This window comes from Jaculus jaculus, chromosome 3 (genome assembly GCF_020740685.1).
Source record: "Jaculus jaculus isolate mJacJac1 chromosome 3, mJacJac1.mat.Y.cur, whole genome shotgun sequence".
Taxonomy (NCBI): Eukaryota; Metazoa; Chordata; class Mammalia; order Rodentia; family Dipodidae; genus Jaculus; species Jaculus jaculus.
This window is the reverse complement of record NC_059104.1, coordinates 85,890,863-85,912,018: the sequence shown is the minus strand read 5'-3', so window position 1 is coordinate 85,912,018 and position 21,156 is coordinate 85,890,863. Positions and strand designations below refer to the sequence as shown.

The following is a 21,156-nucleotide window of genomic DNA, read 5'->3' as shown; positions in this document are numbered from 1 at the left end:
TCATTATCATTTGACTCTATAAATTTTTTGATTTCCTTTTTGATTTCTTCATTGACCCACTCATCATTTAGTAGTGTATTGTTTAGTTTCCATGATTTTGTGTATGCTCTATAGCCTTTCTTGCTACTGATTTGTAGTTTAATTCCATTGTGGTCAGATAGAATGCAAGGAATTATTTCAATTTTCCTGAATTTGTTAAGATTTGCTTTGTGTCCTAATATATGGTCTATTTTAGAGAATGTTCCATGTGCTGCTGAAAAGAATGTATATTCTGCAGCCTTTGGATGAAATGTCCTGTATATATCTGTTAGGTCCATTCCTTCTATGACTTCATTTAGTCCAGATGCCTCTCTGTTTATTCTTTCCCTGGATGACCTGTCAATTGATGAGAGTGGGGTGTTAAAGTCACCCACCACCATTGTGTTTGGTGTTATCTGTGACCTTAGTTCTAATAGTGTTTGTTTGACGAATTTGGGAGCCCCCATGTTAGGTGCATATATGTTTAGGATTGTAATGTCCTCCTGTTGGAGTGTGCCCTTAATCAATATAAAGTGACCTTCCTTATGTTTCTTGACTAACGTCGAACTAAAGTCTACCCTGTCTGATATTAGGATAGCAACCCCTGCTTGTTTTCTAGGCCCATTTGCTTGAAACACTGTCTTCCAACCTTTCACCCTAAGATAATGTCTATCCTTTGTAGAAAGGTGAGTTTTTTGGAGACAACAAATTGTAGGATCCTGCTTTTTAACCCAGTCTGCAAATCTATGTCTTTTCGTTGGGGCATTGAGACCGTTGATATTAAGAGATATTATTGAAAGGTCTGTATTTATGTTTGCCATTTTTTTGTTTGTGTGTGTTTCTGGTTCTACCTGTGCTGTCTTCTGTTAACTGGTATTTGAGTATAGCTTGTTTTTTCTAGGTTCCTTATATGTGTGCTTTTCCTTTTGTTCAGCATGGAGGATTCTATCAAGTATTTTCTGTAGAGCTGGTTTTGTCTTCAAATACTCCTTTAACCTGCTTTAGTCATGGAATGTCTTTATTTCTCCATCTATTTGAATGGATAACTTTGCAGGATAAAGTAACCTTGGTTGACAGTTGTTATCTTTCAGAACTTGGAATATATCACTCCAAGCCCTTCTGGCTTTAAAAGTTTGTGTTGAATAATCTGCTGTAATCCTGATGGGCTTGCTTTTGTAGGTAACTTGATTTTTCTCTCTAACTGCTTTCAATATTTTTTCTTTGGTGTGTGTGTTGGAAGTTTGATTACAATATGGCGAGGAGAGGTTCTTTCTGGGTTTTGTCTGGCTGGGGTTCTAAAGGCTTCCTGTATCTGTATTGGCACCTCTTTCCCAATTTGGGGGAAATTTTCCTCTATGATTTTGTTGAAGATGCCTACTATGCCTCTGGAGTGGAGTTCTTCTCCTTCTACTATGCCCTGAATTCTTATATTGGATCTTTTCATAGTGTCCCAAATATCTTGAAATTCCCACTCATACTTTTCTATAAGTTTGTCTTTTCTGTTGGACTGCATTAGGTCTGCCACCTGGTCTTCTAGCTTAGATATTCTGTCCTCTCCCTCATCCATCCTACTGGTGAGATTTTCTACAGAGTTTTTTATTTCATTAACTGTGTTCTTCATTGCTAGTAATTCTGACTGGTTTTTCTTTATTATTTCTATTTCCCTATTTATGTCTTGTATTGCCTTCTTTATTTCATTAAATTGGTGTCCTGCCTCTTCTTTGATTCCTTTGATTTCCTCTTTGATTTCTTCTTTGATTGTTTTCATGTGTTCTTTGACCTCTTTGAACATATTTATAATTATTCTTTTGAACTCTTTCTCAGGCATTTCCTCTAACTCTTTCTCACTGGAGGACATTTCTGATGCATTAATACTTTTAGGTGGATTTATATCGTCTTGCTTTTTAGTGTTTCTTGTGTTATAATGTATATATTTTTGCATCTTGGATTAAGTTAATGCTTGGATTTTCTAGCTAGCTGTGTATTCTTAGCTGTATCAATTGATTTGATGTAACATATTTTCAGGGTAGGACCTTAAGGTGTTAGGTGTGGCTCTTAAGACTCTCAGAGTATCTACAAAGATGTTCTTAGGGGTTGAGTTTCCCTGCTATAGGAGTATTCAAGCAGGCTGAGTGGAATAAAATACAGGTAGATTCTAAAATTTAACTAAACACTGTACCCATTCAGTCAAAAACAGCCCCGAGTATGTTTGCAAGAGTAGTTATTATAATGACCAGATCCTCTATCAACAAAGAGGTTTAGATTTCTGGCTGTTGAGGGATCCAAGTCAGCTTGTGACCAAGTAAGACCCTTCCCTGGTGCAATCCCAGTTACCTTGGGTGATTTTGGTCTCAGTCAAGTTGCTGCCTGGGTCGTCGGGCTGCTGTTCTGATTTCTGGAGCTGGGCACTTGCTTTCCCTATGGGGCAAACTGAGCCGCTGCTGCTGCCTGTGCTGCTGCCGTAGCTGCCACTGCTGGAGCCACCACTGCTGCTGAAGCTGCTGCTGCCGTGTCCACTGCCGCTGCTCCCCCTGAAGCTGCTGCTGCCGAGTCTGCCGCTGCTGCCACTCCTGTGTCTGCTGCTGTTATCGGTGCTGGGGCCGCTGTTATCGGTGCTGGAGCCGCTGATGTTGCTGCCGAACTCTGCTCCTGCTTGAGTCCCGCTGTCAGCCCAAGTTGGCGTGGCCGGGTCCCGGGCCGCTGCTCTGTTCGCCAGAGCTGGGCTCAGGTGGTGGGGGAAGGGAGGGAGCCACGGCTGCTCTGGTTGTCTCGCTGCTCCACGTGTTCTTCTACCTCACGGTCTGCTCCTCCGTTGCTCACTGCCGCTCTCCCCTCACGTTTCCCGAGTTGCGGAGAGCGCGGTGTGAGGGGAATATCCCGCACCTGGCTTTTCCTGCAGCTCGAGCTGAGTCTGGCGGCTTTCTGCTGCTCGCGGCCGTGGCGGTTGGCCGAGCTGCTGGAGCCGCTTTTCCCGCCTGTGCAGGCTCTGGATGCTCTATAACTCTTCTACTTCTCCGCTGCCGCCTCAATTTCCTATACACCTCACTTTTTAGTAAAAGTGTGTATTTTGCTGAGTTTTTTTGGTCTTTTTCCCCCCTAGGCTGCTTTGGTGTGGTACCTACACCGCCATCTTCTGTTCTTTCTTTTTTTAAAAAAAATTTATTTGTGTATGAGAGAGGAATGGTTGCACCAAGGCCTCGAGCCACTGCAAACTGCAGACACATGCACCACCTTGTGCATCTGGCTTATGTGGATCTAGGGGAATTGAACCTGGGTCCTTTGACTTTGCAGGCAAACACCTTTACTGCTTCCTTTCTTTTTTAAATCGTGTGTGTGTGTGTGTGTGTGTTTGTGTGTGTGTGTGTGTGTGTGTAGGCACAAGTGCCACAGCACATGTGTGAAGGTTAGAGGAGATATCAGTTACTTTCTTATTGTTGAGATAGTATACTGACTGGAAGCAGCTTAGGGAAGGAAAAGATTTATTCTCAGCTTATAATTTTGAGAGCAAGTCTATAAAAGCAGAGGAAGTTTGGCAGGACCAGAAAGCTGATGTCATATTATCACATCAGCAGGGAAAAAGTAGAGAGAAATGATTGCTGAATGCTCAGCTAACTTTCTTCTTTTTCTTTTTAAAGTTTTACGTTTATTTATTTACTTGAGAGAGAGAGAGAAAGAGGAGAGGCAGATAAAGAAAAAGAGGGAATGGGCTGGCCAGGGCCTCCAGCCACTGCAAACAAACTCCAGACACATGCGCCACCTTGTGCATCTGGCTTTATGAGGATCCTGGGGAGTCGAACATGGATTCTTTGGCTTTTCTGGCAAGTGCCTTAATGGCTGAGCCATCTCTCCATCTTTCTTCTTTTGATATAGTTGAGGAACCCAGACCATGGGATGGTGCTGCCCATAGTAAAGGGGGTTTTTCAGCCACAGTCTAATCTGGAAAGTTCCTCACAGACTTGAAAGATTTGGGGTTTTAAAAATATTTTTATTTATTTATTTGCAAACAGAGAGAGAAGAGAGACAGAGAATGGGCATGCCAGGGCCTCTTGCAGCTGCAAATAAACTCCAGATGCATGCACTACCATGTGCATCTGGCTTTTCTGTGGGTACTGGGGAAATTAAGCCTGGGTCCTTGGGCTTCACAGGCAAGTGCCTTAACTGCTAAGCCATTTCTCCAGCCCCAGAGTGGGTTTTGACAGCAAGTTCAGTTTGGGGTTTAGTGAGCAATACTAGGTGCCAGTAGGCACTTTATATACATCATCTCAATTAATCTTCACAACTGGCTTTTTAGAGGAAAGTCTCATAGCTAGCCCATCTAACCTAGCCAGAGACTGTTTCCATTCCTCAGATTTGAGGTACCCATGACTTCCCAGTAGAAATGCTCACTTAAAAAAGTGCAGAGGTGTGTAGACATAAAGCCTTTTAAAACATCTGGCTCAACATATCCTTTTGTGAGCTGACCCTGCCAACGTCAGCCTCAGCTGGCATGTGGGTTCTCATTCTGTTAGCCAAGAGCAGTGGGCATGGTCCTTAACACCTGACCCAGGTTTCCTTGTGTGGAGAATGTGACTCATAGATCCTCCCGGTTAGCACTATGGAAACTGAGGTATGGGGGTGGGGGGGGGTCCCATCACCATGTGCCTGCTGCTGTTGCCAGTGCAGGAAAGGCCCCAGAATGGGGCTACTGTTATCCACCCACGGTAGAACAGAGGGAAAGGCGTGGACAGCAAAGCATGCCAGAAGAAAGGGGCAGGGCGGGTGAGCAGAGTGGCGGACCGGAGAATGAGGCAGTGGCAGATGCCCCTTGGAAGGCTCAAGGAGGAAAGAAGGCTTACAAGTTGTTGCCAATGTCACTAATGGCACAGGACATGTAGCCTAATGGATTCTAAAAAGCATCACTCACAAGCCTGCTGGACTTTCAAAAGGTGTGGTCTCTTTGTTAGCATTGCTCCCTTCTTCCCCTTTCTTCTCGGGGCTGCTGACCATGGGACTTCCTATGGATGCAGGTTTCTGCCCCTGGCCCAGCCTTTCCCAGGAGGCCGGGTGTGCTGTGTCCAGACTCCTAGGCATAGAATTGTGTGAACTTCCTTGCACTTGTGCTTTCCTCACCTGCGTACTAGGGTTACCCGTGGCCCTTAAGCCCACACAAACACCTCTGCACCATTGCTGCTCCTTCGGTGCCTCCTTCAGCAGACTCCAGGCTGAGTGCTTCCCTGTGCACATCTGGCTAAAATCTTCCCTACAAGCTTCACATGCAGATCCCATTAGCCAGTGTATGCAGGATGTAGTCACTTGCCAAAGGCAAAACAGGTCAGCCAGTGATGGAGCTGGAAGGTGAAACCAAATGTCGTCATGCTCCAAAGCCCATGCACTGTGATGCTCTCCGGTGAGAGGTGGTGCGTCTCCTATGGACAAGGTATGGCCTGGAAGTCCAGCCATGGGTGCACCAGGTCCATGTGAAAGTCGTCCTCTTCCTTCTCCCCACTCATCAGGGAGGCTTAAAGTCAGCTTTGCTCAGCCCTGTTCCTCTGGCAGCACATTCCCACACAGGCTTCCCCTGGCACAGGAAATGCCTCTGGAAGCATCTTGGCCCCTCTGGGCTCTGTGTGGCTCACCCATGGGTATTCTGTGAGGAAACCACTGGCAGATGTCCTCCAGATCCCTCCCAGGAAGTGGCTCATCCAGGCTGTTCCTGGGAAAGCCCTCTGACCACATCAGGCTGGCCTGCAGATACTGTTGTGGGATCTTTAGGCTTTGAGCTGTCATGTCTCCTGGAGATAATTGCAAGAGTCCCAGAATCCCAGGTATCTCTTGCAGATGTCTTCTGTTCCCTGTGTCCAGCCCAGCTTTGCCCCAAGGGTGAGGGTATGCACTTCTCCCTCTAGGTTTAGGGCATACTGTATGTACACCCTAAGCCAGCTCCTGCTTGGCCTTCAGGCATGCTGCTTGTGCCACCACTTTTGGGAATGGGAAGAGGAGCGTGGTTTGGCATTGGGCTCCCCTCCTCCATCCATGGACTTGGAGGTTCTTACTATAAGGAAGAAGGGGCAGGAATACAGATAGCCCCAGACACCTCACTCCCCAGTTGGCTAGCTGCATTGTCTTTTGGACGCAGGGCACTGCACTCCTGCTGCAAACGTCTCTTGCAGCTAGGAGGGAGTCTGGGATTGAGCTCTGAGCTCAGGAGTGTTTCTTCCTAACCTTCTTCAGTCTGGCTTCCTCACAAAAACCCAGCAGACATAACTAAGGGGATATCCTTGGGATCCACACAAGGCCAGGGAAGGATCCTCTAAAGACTGACGGCAGCTGAAGGTAGAGAGAGAGCCAGAAACTTGGGTTGCTGAACAGTCATTTAGGTCCCTGTATCTGTGTAGTCTTCGGTTCTACTTTGTCCTGTGGGTGGGGGGGTGTCTCTGACTGGGGCCTGCTTGATACATGGCATCTGCGGTAGTTCCAGGTGGCACAGGTGCCAAATCCACTACTTGGAATTCCCCCTGGGATGGGCATTCTCTCACATTCATTGACCAGTAGAACCAAAGTCTTTCACTGAGCTAGTGGGTAGCTGGCTTCTTTTACAGAAGGGAACTTCCATGCCTCTAGGCTCCATCAAGGGTCTCTGGTGATAATTTTTTCCCTCCCTTGTGTGGACCATGGAGGAGTCAATAGAGGGGGATGAGGGTAACATGCCGACCAGGAGAAACTTAAAGAGCCTAGACCCATTCAATTGCAAAGGCCCTGTGATGACAGAGATGGCCAAAACCTACCTGTAGTAGGAGGGGATATTCTTCTGGCCAGTGCTTGGGACAGCCACTTACATGTCCATCCTGAGCATGGGCTTTGAGAACTGGACCATTTTTTTTCTGGAAGGGTCCAGTGGGGTGAGTAGGTTCATGAACACTCTTCTTTTCTCTCCAGTGGGTGTATAATATTCTCGACAAGAAGGCTGAAGCTGACCGCATTGTTTTTGAGAACCCAGATCCTTCTGATGGCTTTGTCCTCATCCCTGACCTCAAGTGGAACCAACAACAGGTAAAGACCATGTGTCCAAGTGTTCTGGCCTCTGCCCACCTGCTGCCATACTGCTGGCCTGCCTCTGGCTGCCCTTCTCTCTCACATTGGCCTATTCTCTCAGAGTAGATTCCCACTGCCTGAGAGCTGTCCCTGGTGACAGTGTATATCTGTCATGTACAACCACATTGGCTTTCATGGGTCAACACAGAACCTTTTCTGTCTCTGTTCTTCTCCAAAAGACTAATGTTTGCCTCTATGGCTATAGGCCACTGCTGCCCCAGCCAGGTGGCTTGGGCTGTCTGCTTCACTTCCACCAGCACCTAGAGCCCAAAGTGGAATGTGCACCTTCTCTCTGTCCCCATTGACATAAGTCCAGGCAGGCCCATGTTCTAAAGCACTGGCAGGCTGGAACCATGAGGACCAGATGAGAAGTCCTCTCCAGCTAGACCTAAGGAATAGCTTTCTAGTAGCTTCCATCTCAGTCCACACTATCTCTTAGATCCCCATTTGTAGGTTTGTAAGCCTGTCTGCTTTTACGAGCCTTCCAAGGAGCGATTTAAAAGCACCAACTCTAGCTGGGTGTGGTGGCACATGCCTTTAATCCCAACACTCAGGAGGCAGAGGAAGGAGGATGGCTGTGAGTTTGAGGCCACCCTCAGACTAATAATGAATTCCAAGTGAGCATGAGCTAGAGTGAAAACCCACCTGGGGGCCAGGGAGCACTGACGCTACTCACAGGGATCTCCCAGGACTGCCTCTTTTCTCTCTCTGCTATTCTCCTGTGCCATCCCACCATAGTCATAGCTTGCTGTGAACAGTCTAATGGCTTAAGAGTATTAGAAATAGACAGCGCCACTGTGATGTGCCAATCACAGGCTGAAGAGGGACGAGGAAGGCTGACTCAGGAGGGTCTAGAATAGATGACAGCCTTGGTGTAACCCAGGTTTGGATCTACATTCTGCTGTAGGTGGACCCTCCCTGCTCATGAGACTCCTACAGGGATATCTAAAGCCCAGGCTCCAGCCTTCGTTTTTACTTTCTCAGTTGTTGCCTGCCCTTTGGACAGGGTTTAAACTATAGCTAGATCACCTGGAGTTTGCCTAATTTTTTTTTTTTTTAAAGGTTTTTTGGTTTTGTTTATTTTTTAATATTTTCTTGGTCATTTTTTATTTATTTATTTGAGAGCGACAGACAGAGAGAAAGACAGAGGAAGAGGGAGAGAATGGGCGCGCCAGGGCTTCCAGCCCCTGCAAACGAACTCCAGACACGTGCGCCCCCTTGTGCATCTGGCTAACGTGGGACCTGGGGAACCGAGCCTCGAACCGGGGTCCTTAGGCTTCACAGGCAAGCGCTTAACCGCTAAGCCATCTCTCCAGCCCGAGTTTGCCTAATTTTGATGTGGTGATTTCTAGAACTGTTACACTGCTTTTATACCGTCCTCTACATAGGACCTATGGACTTGTGATTGGGATAGGATTTTTTTTTTTTTGGCTTTTTTTTTATTGACGGCTTCCATACCTACAGACAATAAACCATGATAATTCCCTTCCCTCCCCGACTTTCCCCTTCACAAATCCACTCTCCATCATATCCCCTCCCTCTCTCCGTTATTCTGTCTTTGATTTTGATGTCATCATCTTTTCCTTCTATTATAAAGGTATTGTGAAGGTAGGGCTAGGCACTGCGAGGTCATGAATATCAAGGCCAGTTTCTGCCTCGATGATTGCACTGTAAGCAGTCCTATCCTTCCTTTGGCTCTTATATATATATTTTTTTAATTATTAATTAGTTTTGTACTCAGGCTCTTATATTCTTTTTTTAAAATTTTTTGTTCATTTTTTATTTATTTATTTGAGAGCGACAGACATAGAGAGAAAGACAGATAGGGGGAGAGAGAGAGAATGGGCGCATCAGGGCTTCCAGCCACTGCAAACGAACTCCAGACGCATACGCCCCCTTGTGCATCTGGCTAACGTGGGACCTGGGGAACCAAGCCTCGAACCGGGGTCCTTAGGCTTCACAGGCAAGCGCTTAACCGCTAAGCCATCTCTCCAGCCCAGGCTCTTATATTCTTTCTGCTACCTCTTCCACAATGGACCCTGAGCTTTGGAGGGCATATGGATATTTCAGGTGCATTTTTGGTCATCCCAGTGGTTAGCACCATCTGAAAAGAGAAGCTTCTGTAACCAAAAGTGAGGGTAGCATTAATATATGGGTATGAATGTTAGGTAAAGTGCTTATAGGGCAGTTTGGTGAGCATAATATATGCATTTAGCCAGACAAGAGCAGACATTACATTCCTAATGCTCATAACCTCTCCTACCATATGCTTTAGAATAGGTTTTCAGTACTAGGCATGTATTCCCTCCCATAGAGCAGGCCTCCAGCCCGATTACAAAACAGTTGGTTTCTCCCATAACAGACATGCCACTGTTGCACTCGGTGGCTCATTTGACCTGGCTGGCCAAACTTGAGTCTTGTAGTGTCCACTGTTTTCACCATTCATGGCTTCTGTCTCCTATAAGGCTGCATGCAGTGTAGCTTTTTCCAGCTTTCTATCAGCTGATCTACAGGGAGGAGGTTTTCAGCTCAGCCCCAGCTTGATTTCTCAGTGATCTTATAGCCCAGGCATGTGGAGTTTTTAACAATAGGATCTTACCATCTATTTGGGAAACCAAGAGCCTTGGTATGTTTTTGGACATCAGGGATCTCCCTGGCCAACAACTCACTGGAAGGTATCTCATCCCTGGCACTGAAATTTTTCTAGTAACAGTCTAAGACTTCTGGGCATGCCATTATGGTATAGGATTTTGATTCAGAGTCACACTGGCCAGTGAGTATCATTTATCTCCTGACAAAATCTCATGGAGCTGGGCGTGGTTCCACACACCTTTAATCCCAGCACTCTGGGAGGCAGAAGTAGGAGGAGTGCCGTGAGTTCAAGGCCACCCTGAGACTACTTAGTGAATTCCAGGTCAGCCTGAGCTAGAGTGAGACCCTACCTTGAAAAACCAAAACACACACACACACACACACACACAAACTTTGTAATAGGAGGGGATATTCTATTATGAGCCAAACATGGCTCATAATAGCAAACTGAAAAGTTTCCAGAAGTTGCATCATTGATTGATGAGTTACTAGAATCAAGAAGATTGAAAGAAGATGGGTGGCTAGGGAGATGGTTCAGTGGTTAAAGGTACTTGCTTGTAAAGCCTGATGTCCCATGTTCAGTTCCCCTGTGCATACGTAAATGCAGATGCATAGTGTGATCATGTGTCTGGAATTCATTTGTAGCAGCAAGAGGCCCTGGCATGCCCATTCTGCCTCTCTTTCTCCCTCTCTCTGCCTCCCTCTTACTCTCTTTGTACCTCTTTTACAAATAGACAAAATTTTAAAAATTAAGTAATAAAGAAGATGGCTCAGTTTATATGAGGCATTGTAGTGAGAAAGGATAGGGCATACCTGCATTCACTCTCTTCTTGCCCTGCAATTTTCTTTGCCTGGGCCACCTTCAGGCTTCAAAGGAGGGAACTAGAACTGGATGGGATGAGACTGTGGAATCATGGCCCATGTGGTGGCTCTGCCCTAGAAATTCTGGGTTAAAGCCTGGTCATGGGAGGTGGGTGTGTGCAGGAAGAACTGCCTTAGAAGACTCTTGAAGACTAAAGAGCTTGTAATTATAAGGAGACTACAGCCTAGGGACCAGGAGAGACATTAACGATGGATGTGTATACTTGTGTTCCAGAAGCCATAGCCTGTGGCTCTCAGAACAGAACTCATCAGCTTTCTGGCCCAAGGCTGGCAGGCACCTACTGCTTTCCAGGGCAGCAGCCCCACTCTCTGTCCTCTTCAAGACAGGAAAGTCTTTGGGAACTACACCAGGACCCAGCCACACGGCTGGAGCTCCTTGCTCTCAGGGATTGTCAAGAGCCAGCTTTCTTGACAGTAGTTGAAGAGTGACCCTTCCTAACTTACTATTTCGTGTGTGTGTTGTATGTGGTGTGTGAAATGTATGCACATGTGTATAAAACTGCACATACCTCATGTGTATGCATGCAGAATTCAGAAGAGAAAAACAGGTGTCCTTATGTAAAGTATCATATTTTAATGCTCATCTATGTTTTTCCTTGAGACTGGGTCTCTCCCTCAACCCAGAGCTGCTGTCCATCAGCAAGCCTTAGTGATTTTCCAGTCATCCCTCCACCTTTACTGGGATTACAGACATGTGTGGCCATACCCAGCTTATTTATTTATTTGAGGTAGGGTCTTACTGTAACCCAGGCTGACCTGGAGTTCTGTCTGTAGTCCCAGGCTGGCCTTGAAATTACAGTGATCCTCCTACCTTCTAAGTGCTGTGATTACAGACGTATGTGTACCACCATGCCAAGCAGCTTTTCTTTTCTTTTAACATGGGTTCTGGGGAGTTGAACTTGATGGCTTCCAGCCTGAGAGGCCTTCATGCTTAAGCAAGTACTCTTAACCTCCAGCCTACTTTCTTGTCTTTTAGTAATGCCATATTTCACCCATGCCTCAGGTCTATGACTTGTGATAGCACTGAGTTCAATTGCTTCGTTAAAAGTTGGCAACTAGGGCTGGAAAGTGGCTTAGAGGTTAAGGCGTTTGCCTGCAAAGCCAAAGAATTCCAGTTTGACTCTGCAGGACCCGCGTAAACCAGATAAGGGGGTTCATGCATCTGGAGTTTGTTTGCAGCGGCTGGAGGCCCTGGCATGCCTATTCTCCCTCCCTCCCTCTCCCTCTCTCCCTTCCCCCCCGCCTCTCTATTCCCCCCCCTTTCTTTCTCACAAATAAATAAATGTGTTTTTTTTTAAAGTTGGCAACTGGCTGGGTATGGTGTTACATGCCTTTAATCCCAGCACTCAGGAAGCTGAGGTTGGGGGGATCATCACTATGAGTTTGAGGCCAGTCAGAGTCTAATTCCAGGTCAGTCTGGGCTATAGCAAGACCCTACCTTGAAAAAATAAAAGTTGGCAACCTAGCCAGGCATGGTGGCTCACACCTATAACTCTAGCATTCTGGAGGCTGAAGTAGTAGTATCATGAGTCCAAGGCCAGGGCTGGAGCTATAGAATAAGTTCCAGGTCAGCCTGGGCTAGGATGAGAGGATGAGACCCTTGTTTCCAGTAAATAAATAAATAAGGTAGGGGATGGGAAGATAACTCAGTGGTTAAAGGTGCTTCTAAAGCCTGCAGGATCAGGTTCAGTTCCTCAGTATGCATTTAAAGTCAGATACACAAGGTGATACATACACCTGGAGTTCATTGGTGGTAACAAAAGACCCTGGCATGCTTCTACTTTCTCTTTCTCATGAATGTACACAAACAAATAATTTTTTTTTAAGTTGGCAACCTATCCAACAGGATAATAGGCCGTATTGGGTCTTTTATTCTTTGTACTGGTGGCGAGGGTCAAGGGAAGGGTTGAGGAGGCAGAGGCACTTCAGCATTGGCTTTGAGGAGCCTTCCTGGCACCCTTGAGTCTCCTCTAGTCACTTCTGGAAATAATCTCTTCTCCTTTCCCTTCCTTCTCCCTTCCTTCCATTCTCCCCTCTTCACTCCCCCCTCCCTCCCTTTCTGCTAGGGATCAAACCCAGGACCTTAAGCTTACTAGGCAAATGCTCTAGCCCTAAGCTATATCCCCAGTCCTGGAAGTATCCACTTATTGTCCCCAACTAGTGTCCCAGTATCCATTTGTTCTTTCATACACTCAAGAAGGATGTATCAAGTATCCTGTGTTGCTAGAGATTATACCTTATGACAGAGGTTAGTAACTCTCTTCCCCAGTGCTTACACACCCTCCTCCCAGCCCCCGGTTTGTTGAAATAGGGTTGGCCTGGAACTTGTCACCCTCCTGCATCAGCCACCTGGAGGCAGGTGCTGTCACACCTGACTTCTTTCCTCAGTTCTCTTAAGAGCTCACCTACTGTTCTTCTGTTTTTCAAGGTAGGGTCTCACTCTAGCCTAGGGTAGCCTGGAATTCACTATATAGACTCAGGGTGGCCTCAAACTCAAGGTCATCCTCCTACCTCTGTCTCCCAAATGCTAGAATTAAAGGCGTGTGCCACCACCACGCACAGCTCTCCTATTGCTCTTTTAAATTCATTTTGTTAATGCGTGTCCATGGTCAGACACAACACAAAGGGTCTGTAGGAAGAGCAAGTTCCCTCATTCCACATTTCTTAATTTCTCCAGAAACAGCACTTTCTTTCTTTTCTGAAACAGTTATTTCTTTGTCTCTTCTTCCAGAGGTAATCTTTCTATATTATAAATGTAAACGTACATGCATGGACACGAATACATTTTCAGTTCATACAGTTCAAGTTCATACAATTCTGAGATCAGGGATCACTAGGGGTTGAGAGATGGCTTTTTTGACTCTGTAGCCATTCTTGGTCTTACCCCTGGTCTGGAAACTTATTTTGAATTTTCTGTCTTGCCTTATAAAACAAGACCAATGGTATTTGTCTCCCTACAGTGACAATAAGCCACCCTCTGTGGTGTCAGTCTCAGACCCTCCCCTGCCTTTGTCCAGTTTTTTTTTTTTTTAGTTCATTTCTCTGCCAGGAAGCTCTTTGATTTCCTGCAGAAAATCTTTAGCCATGTCTGACATTAAAGAATGCTTTCTTCTCCCTCCCTCACCTAGCCTGTGAGCTGACACCTAGCACCAGGCTCCATGCTTCATTCCACACCAGTGGAGCAGAGAGATACGATTCAACATCACACTTGGGATTTGTCCACAGACATCATCTAAAACAAATGCTGCTATTATTTGAGTATCCCATGACAGTAATACATCATGCAGTACATTAAAACCAAGCACTTTTGTTTTTTTGTTTCCCTTTGGACTCCTTGCTCATTTCCTGGGCACAGGCAATGATGAGAGAGTCCAGAAGGGACTTGTGGCAAAACAGGTGTTTGATGGGTGCAGCTCAGCTATGCACTGGGAGCTTCTCATGAGCATGTGTATGGTAGCTCTGGAAAGTGCCTGGATTCTTGCAACTGGCAAGAAGAGTGACTATGCCACAAAGAGTGTGTGACACACTTGGACATCAGGCAGTCATATGGGATGATCTCATCTCTTTCTCTGTTCTTAAGTTGGGGCCCCTGGATATTTGGTTAGGTGACTCCTGGCCCCCAAATGATCTCCACGAGGAATCCAGCAGGCCAGGCCATAGGGCTGGGCACTGCTGGAGTCTCCTGGGTCTTGGCTCTCCAGTCTTGGCTTTCCTGGCACACAGATGTGATAACCAGGCAAGGGAACGGGGGATGGGAGGGATTTCCGGGCAGGAGGAAGAGTTCATTTGGTTTTTGGCACAAGATCTTGTTGGCGCTGGCTCTTTGCACTGTTTTGACCTACAGGTTTTCATCCAGGCACTGTATGCAGGAAGGACTGCAGGAAGGGCCCGTTGTGACTGCTGAGATAGGGAAAGAGAGAAATAGCTGATCACTGTGTTGGTGCTGGTTGCTGAGCAGACCCTGGACTCACTTCCCTCCTTTGAATCTTCAGACCTCTGCATGTACCTTTGGGTTTTCATAAATTGAAATGTTATCCTCTCAGTTCTATGCCCTAGCCAGTCATTCTCCGAGCTGACACTGTCACTAGTCCCTCTCTCTGAATGTCAACTCTGTAGACCCAGTTCCCTTGCTGGGGACTTCTTGGCTCACTCAGCTAGCTAAAGGCTTTCTTCCTCTTGTGTGTTGGCCACTTTATGTCTTGGGGAATAGTAGCTCAGTGGTAGAACACGTGCCAAGACCCTGGATTCCCTCCCCAGCACCACAAAAAGGAAAGTGTATTGTACTTTTTTTCCCTTGCAATAGAGTGACTTATATAAACTCTTGAGGAGAAAAATCTGTTGGTTCTTTTGGAACCTCTTCACAACATTTCCCATTAGCTCTGTGGAGTGTGTAGATGTCCCCATTGGGTATGATTTTGGGGGTAGTTTTATTCCCTCCCCTTTGATTTCTCCTTTTCATTTTTCTGGGAGGGGTTCTACTTTTTAAAATTTTGTATGTGCATGTGTGTGGGTATGGGTGTATATGTGTGCTAGGCACAGTGTGAGTGTGGAGGTCAGAGGACAACTTCCAGGTGCCTGTACTCCACCTTTTTTTTTTTTTTTTGTCCATTTATTTATTTGAAAGCGACAGAGAGAGGAAGAGGCAGATAAATAGAGAGAGAATGGGCGCGCCAGGGCTTCCAGCCACTGTAAACGAACTCCAGATGTGTGTGCCCTCTTGTGCATCTGGCTAACGTGGGTCCTGGGGAATCGAGCCTCGAACTGCAGTCCTTAGGCTTCACAGGCAAGTGCTTAACTGCTAAACCATCTCCCCAGCCCTCCATTCCTTTTTAAAAGAAAAAAAAAAACTTATTGACAACTTCCATAAATATAAACAATATGCCATGATTTTAATCCCTTCCCACTACCCTCTCTTTTCCCCTTCTAAATACCTCCTCCAATGAATCTCTTCTTTCCGACTAGTCTTGTACTTTGATGTCATCATTTTTTCGCTTCCTATTTTGCAGGTCTTGTATAGACCATCTGCCACTGTGGGGTCATAAAATTTGAGGGTACTTGATGTCTGGAAGACAGTATTGTTAGCACTCCTCCCCTTTCTTTGGCTTTTACAACCTTCTGCCACCTCTTCCACAATGGTCCAAGTCTTGGAGGATGAGATAGAGATGTATCATTTAGTATTGAATCCTCCATTGAACTTCTCAGCACTTTGATGAATTTTGAGTCACCCCCAGTGGTTACCACCATCTGGAAAGAGAAGCTTCCCTAACCAAAAGTTAGAGTAGCATTATTCCATAGGCATAAGCATAAGCATTTAGAAGGCAGTGTGGTGGGCATAGTATATCCATTTAGCCAGACCACTGACATGGTTCCCCACTAGGGCTTATGACCTCCCAAGCCATAGACTTTTGAGTAGGTTTTCAGTACCAGGTAGGAATTCCCTCTCATGGAGTGGGCCTCAAGTCTAATCAGAGAACAGTTGATTCCCTCTTCCCCTCAACTGACATGCCACTATGGCACCAGTTGGTACAATTGGCCTGACTGGCCAGCCATAGACCTTGTAGGGTCCACTGCTGGTTAACACTGTTGGTGACCTACCTTCCTTTCTTTCTTTCTTTCTCTCTCTCTTTTGAATATTTTACTAATGTATTTGTAAGCAGAGTGAGATAGAAGAGAGACAGAGAGAATGGGTGTGCCAGGGCTTTTAGCTACTGCAAACTAACTCCAGATGCATGTGCCACTTTGTGCATCTGGCTTTACATGGGTACTGGGGAATTGAACAGGGGTTATTTGGCTTTGCAGGTAGGCACCTTAACTACTGAGCCCTCTCTCCAGTTCTGTTGAAGACTTTTCTCCCCAACAGTCTACATAGGTTTTTCTAGCATCCTTACAGCTAGTGAACAGGGAGGAGGCTTCCAGCTCAGCTCCAGCTTGACAAAACTCCTATTCCTCAGATAGTTCTATTTATCATGGGCACACAGACATGTACAGTTCCTGGGGATTGGTCTCACTGTAGCGTTACTTGGATTGGCTATGGGTATGCTTCAGGCCTTAGGGGTAAGAGTTCCAGAGCTGACAGCTTCTCTACTAAGCCTGACATTGCCCTGTTTGCCCCTTGGTCTTCACACAGCTCGATGACCTGTATTTGATTGCCATCTGTCACCGCCGGGGCATCAGATCAATCCGGGACCTGACTACAGAGCACCTGCCACTGCTGAGGAACATCCTCCACCAAGGGCAAGTGAGTTGCTTCACCAAACAGTGACGAAGTCCAGGTTTATGCTCAGACTCCACTGTGCTTCCCCAGCCTCTTCCCTCCTTTCCCACAGTCTCTGTAGATAATAGTCTTAGACCCTGCCGGGGTTCATTAGCTTGATTCACAAGGCCCTTTTAGCCCTTGTCCTGTCCAACATTCCAGCTTTACTTTCCACCACATTTCCTGGCCCCAAACTTATTTTCCCTTGCTTTTCTTTGCAGATCTGATGTTCTTCTACCTCACAGACTTATTCCTCCCACTGAGGCTGCTGTCTGTATGCCATTCCCCTGCCCTGCGTTCTGATCTTCCCCCTTCTCCCTGCCCCGTGGCTTATGGTGCTTCTCTCTAGCTATTTACTCAGGGTCACTTGTCTTGACCATGACAGGTACCTTGTACCAGATGAGTTTCTTGTATTTATGGTGCATGGTAGCATCTACCTTGTGCCTCTTCCTCTGCTGGACTGAAGGCGGGCTGCATTCGCCAGTGTCTGGTGTTCTGGGGTGCTTTCTATCTCGGACATAGGTTAAGTTGAACAAAATTAGGGATAGTAAAAGGAGCCTTGGAGTCGGGGGAGGATAGGAGAAGAGTGATGAGAGTCTTGGGTTGTAGTCCTGGCCTGACATTTGGGTCCTAACTAGCCCAGGAGCTTGGAGCAGGCCACTTCACCTCTGTGGAAAGATCTGCTCAGGATCCCTTGTAAATCCACTCTAAGTCTAAGCTTTCTCTGAAATGTGTGGAGATACTGTCCTACCAGGGGCTGAAAGTCATATTGATGCCCAACCAAAGAGAGCTCTGCCACTTTCAAGTTAGTACTGGGCTGCAGCCTAACACGTTCCCCCTGCCTCTGTGCTCTGAGAAGCTCTTCTCCCTCCACCCATTGCACTCTTCTCTTGCTGCCTTTACTGTTTTGCAGCCACTAATCTCTCTCAGGATACTACTCATGGCACAAACAGGTGCCTCTCAGGCAGCCCTGCCCTGGTCGTGAGCTCTGCTTATCTCAGGAGCCCTTTAGATGCCTCGGCCTTGGCATCACCTTACTATGGTGGCCCCTAGCAGGATTTCCAAAGGCAAAGTATGATTCTGTGCTGTATCCTGGGCCCGCTGAGACCTAAGTCTTTTTCTCTTGACCTTTGATACCTCTAAGGGGGGATGGCCTTGGTAGAGGACCTCCTCCTGAGCAAAGAAGAGGTAGGCAAAGGGAGCCAAGGCCAAGGTAACTACTTACTTCTCTGCAAAGAGCCCTTCTGAGGGCCGAGACAGCCCTCCCCAAGGTTCCTTTCTGTGACCTTTTCCTCTCATCAGGTTCTTAGCAGCCCCCTCCGTTATGTCCAAGCCTTCTTTCAAGAAAGAGGGAGGCTCTCTCTGTCCCCTCCTTCAGGTCTGATCAAGTGCTGTAGGTTATCCGGGGAAGGATTGGTCTCAGTCTTGGGACTCTGGGCTTGACTTGAGCAGCCAGTACTCCTAGATTGCCACACTTTATCCAGGTTGGTGTAGGGATGCTGTTGAGGCTACAGCCCCCTTCCCACGGCATGTCTTTGCTACATTTACTGACTTCTTAGACTCAGACCAAGGGGTCTGGGCAGACAGTGCAGTGAGCTGGCTGCAGTTTGGCAAGCTGTCCCAGGCCAGCTTGTTAAGGTGGGAGGAGGGTCCGCATGGGGAGGTGGGTGGGTGTGGCGCTGACTTGCTGATGACAAGGTGACCATTTTGCTGTTCTTCTTCATCAGGAAGCCATCCTGCAGCGCTACCAGGTGGCGGGAGACCGGCTGCGGATATACCTGCATTACCTGCCCTCCTACTACCACTTGCACGTGCATTTCACAGCCCTGGGTTTCGAGGCGCCTGGCTCAGGTGTGGAGCGGGCCCACCTGCTGGCTGAGGTGATCGAGAACCTGGAGTGTGACCCCAACTACTACCAGCGGCGTACTCTCACTTTTGCCCTCAGGACTGACGATCCCCTGCTCCGACTCCTGCAGCAGGCCCGGCAGCCCTGAGCGGATGAGTGCCTGAGAAGGCACAGGTGGGCAGAGGCAGGGCCAGCATCAGGTTTTTATCTCTAAGGGAATTTTGCAGTGTGTTTTGTAGGCTTTTGGCCTTTTGGCTAAGATCAGGTTTTTGTACTGGCTTATCCCTCAAGTGAGAATAAAGTACTGTCCCATCAACGAGGGCTGACTTTGTGGCCTGGGGAATGAGTGCTCAGGAAGGTGGGTGGGCAGAGCTGATGGGGAGGCCAAGGGAAGGGTGGGAAGCTTCAGGGTATCACCCCAGGGCGTCAAGGACTTATCCTCCTCCCTGTGCTCTCCATGCTGGTTCCTCCCACTGCTCCCGCCAGCACGCCTTCCTTTTCTGCTGCCAGGTTCTCCTCCTCCCAGCTCTCCTTTTGAAGAGGTCCCCCACCCCAAAACCAGATTGGAAACCTTTCCAGAAATTTTCTGTGGAGGTTTTAGATGCCACTTCCTCTTTCCCTTGTGCCGAGGTTACACCCTGCATGCGTGTCAAGGATGTTGATAAACTTGTGTGTTTGGGGGGGGTGGCAGTTGGTGCCTGGAATTGGGAGGGTTTTAATTAGAATCAGATGATGCAGTCCCATTATTTGGTCAGCAAGTCCCTAGCCTTGAATGAGTTATCTAAGCAGGAAGACAAAACAGACTTGTGAGCAGCCACACTATCCCGTGCAAAACAGTGTTATCAGCAAGGGCAAGATGATCGAATTTCAGCTGAGAGCTGGGGGTCAGAGTGTGACCAGAGCCTAGGTTCATAGACTCTTGAGACCAGGAAGGGGCCTTGAGATATCAGAGCCTGGTGATACGCCGCCATGAAGCTGGTAGGGGCCTGCCTAGAAAGGGTGAGATCTGCCACTGCTCCAGCAGAGCAGGGTCACAGCATGTACATGAGGATGTTCTCCAGCACAGAGGTCAAGTTCATCTCAGTCAGAGCAGGGCTTGGGTTTACTGTTGGTGAGGGAGTGCTAAGCTTCATGTGCCCTGCTTGGGAAGCTGTCTCCCAGGAGGCAGATGTTGGACTCTAAAGTGACAGTATGAGGAACACATGAAGCAGAAGGGTGGGTGTCACCCTGGCCTGGGAACCAGAAGACTTGATTCCGTGCCTTATAAATAAGGCCACCCCAGCCTTCCCTACAGTTCTCAAGTGCCAGGAATTCCCATGGCAGGAGGTTTAGCAAAGCAGTTCCTTAGGTGATGCCAAAGGCAAGTGGGTCTACTACAGATTAGATGGCCAGGTCCCTTTATGTCTGCCACACCTCAAACTGCAGGTTTCTGTACAGAAAACAGATACTTTTGTGCACAGAGCTGTGGGCTAAGAGTCAGGAGGCTGACCTTTCTTTTGGGGTCATTACCAGCTTGCCGGACTGCCCTGTGGATTTCAGTTGTCAGGAGAAAAGTGACACCCCCCCCCTTTTTTTTTTTTTTTGGTTTTTCGAGGTAGGGTCTCACTCTGGCCCAGGCTGACCTGGAATTAACTCTGTTATCTCAGGGTGGCCTTGAACTCATGGCATTCCTCCTACCTCTGCCTCCCAAGTGCTGGGATTAAAGGCGTGTGCCACCACGCTGGGCTTGACCCCCCCCCCTTTTTTTAAAGCAGATTGTGCTGATAAGCAAATGCCATCTCAACTCCAGCACTGTAGAGGTGGCAAGTGGGGCCTCCTTCTCTCCAGAACACACATACTCCATCACATCACATGCTTCCTGTTCCCCCTCCTCAACTTTGCTGTCTGTAGTCCAGGCTCCCAGCCCTGGTTGACCCTGGCTTGTGGGGATGGCTAGATGCAGGGGGACAGCAGAGGCGGCCCCACTCAGAGGGACCAGGCTAGGCAGTCACAGTAGCGAGGGTGGCAGTCAGGTCTGGAGAGGCAGAGTATTCCTTTCCAGGCCCACAGAGCCATGCCCTGGTCAACTTCCTGGTCACTCTTCTCACTGGCCAGCCCTGTCTTTCTTTTGTCTCATTCTGTAAGGAGGGGCCTCCCTGGGTTAGTGTCCCCTCTGTCTGAGGCTCTTTAAGAGCCAGCCAGTGTTCTGCATGCCACCTCTCCGAAGATGATGACAGTTCTCTTCATAGACCCCAGCCACCTGTGGTCTTACCACCTCCCAACGCCTCATCCTGCTGGCTGTGATCTGGTAGTGTTGAGATCCCAGCAGCACTTCATGTCCTTATGGGGTAACCCTCTTGTCAGACTCTCCTGCATCACTTGCCTTGCCTGGTAGATTCACCCGTATGCCTTCTTTTCATCCCTGCTCTGAGTATTGGCTTGGTGCTTCCCCTGCTGGACTGAGAGGCCTTAAGAGTAGGTGCTTCTAATCATCTTGTTCCCTAATTCTTAGGTA

At 47.5% G+C, this 21,156-nt stretch overlaps 1 protein-coding gene across 1 annotated transcript in view; it reads left to right on the top strand.

Annotated features, from left to right (window-relative positions):
* Nucleotides 1-18,978, top strand: part of Dcps (decapping enzyme, scavenger) — a 79,567-nt gene extending 60,589 nt beyond the window's left edge. The window contains exons 4-6 of the mRNA XM_004665470.2: nucleotides 6,934-7,047; nucleotides 16,691-16,801; nucleotides 18,544-18,978. Of these exons, the coding sequence (XP_004665527.1) occupies nucleotides 6,934-7,047; nucleotides 16,691-16,801; nucleotides 18,544-18,810 (492 nt within the window). The 3' untranslated portion in view covers nucleotides 18,811-18,978. The remainder of the gene's footprint in view (nucleotides 1-6,933; nucleotides 7,048-16,690; nucleotides 16,802-18,543) is intronic.
* The last annotated feature ends 2,178 nt before the right edge of the window (nucleotides 18,979-21,156 follow it).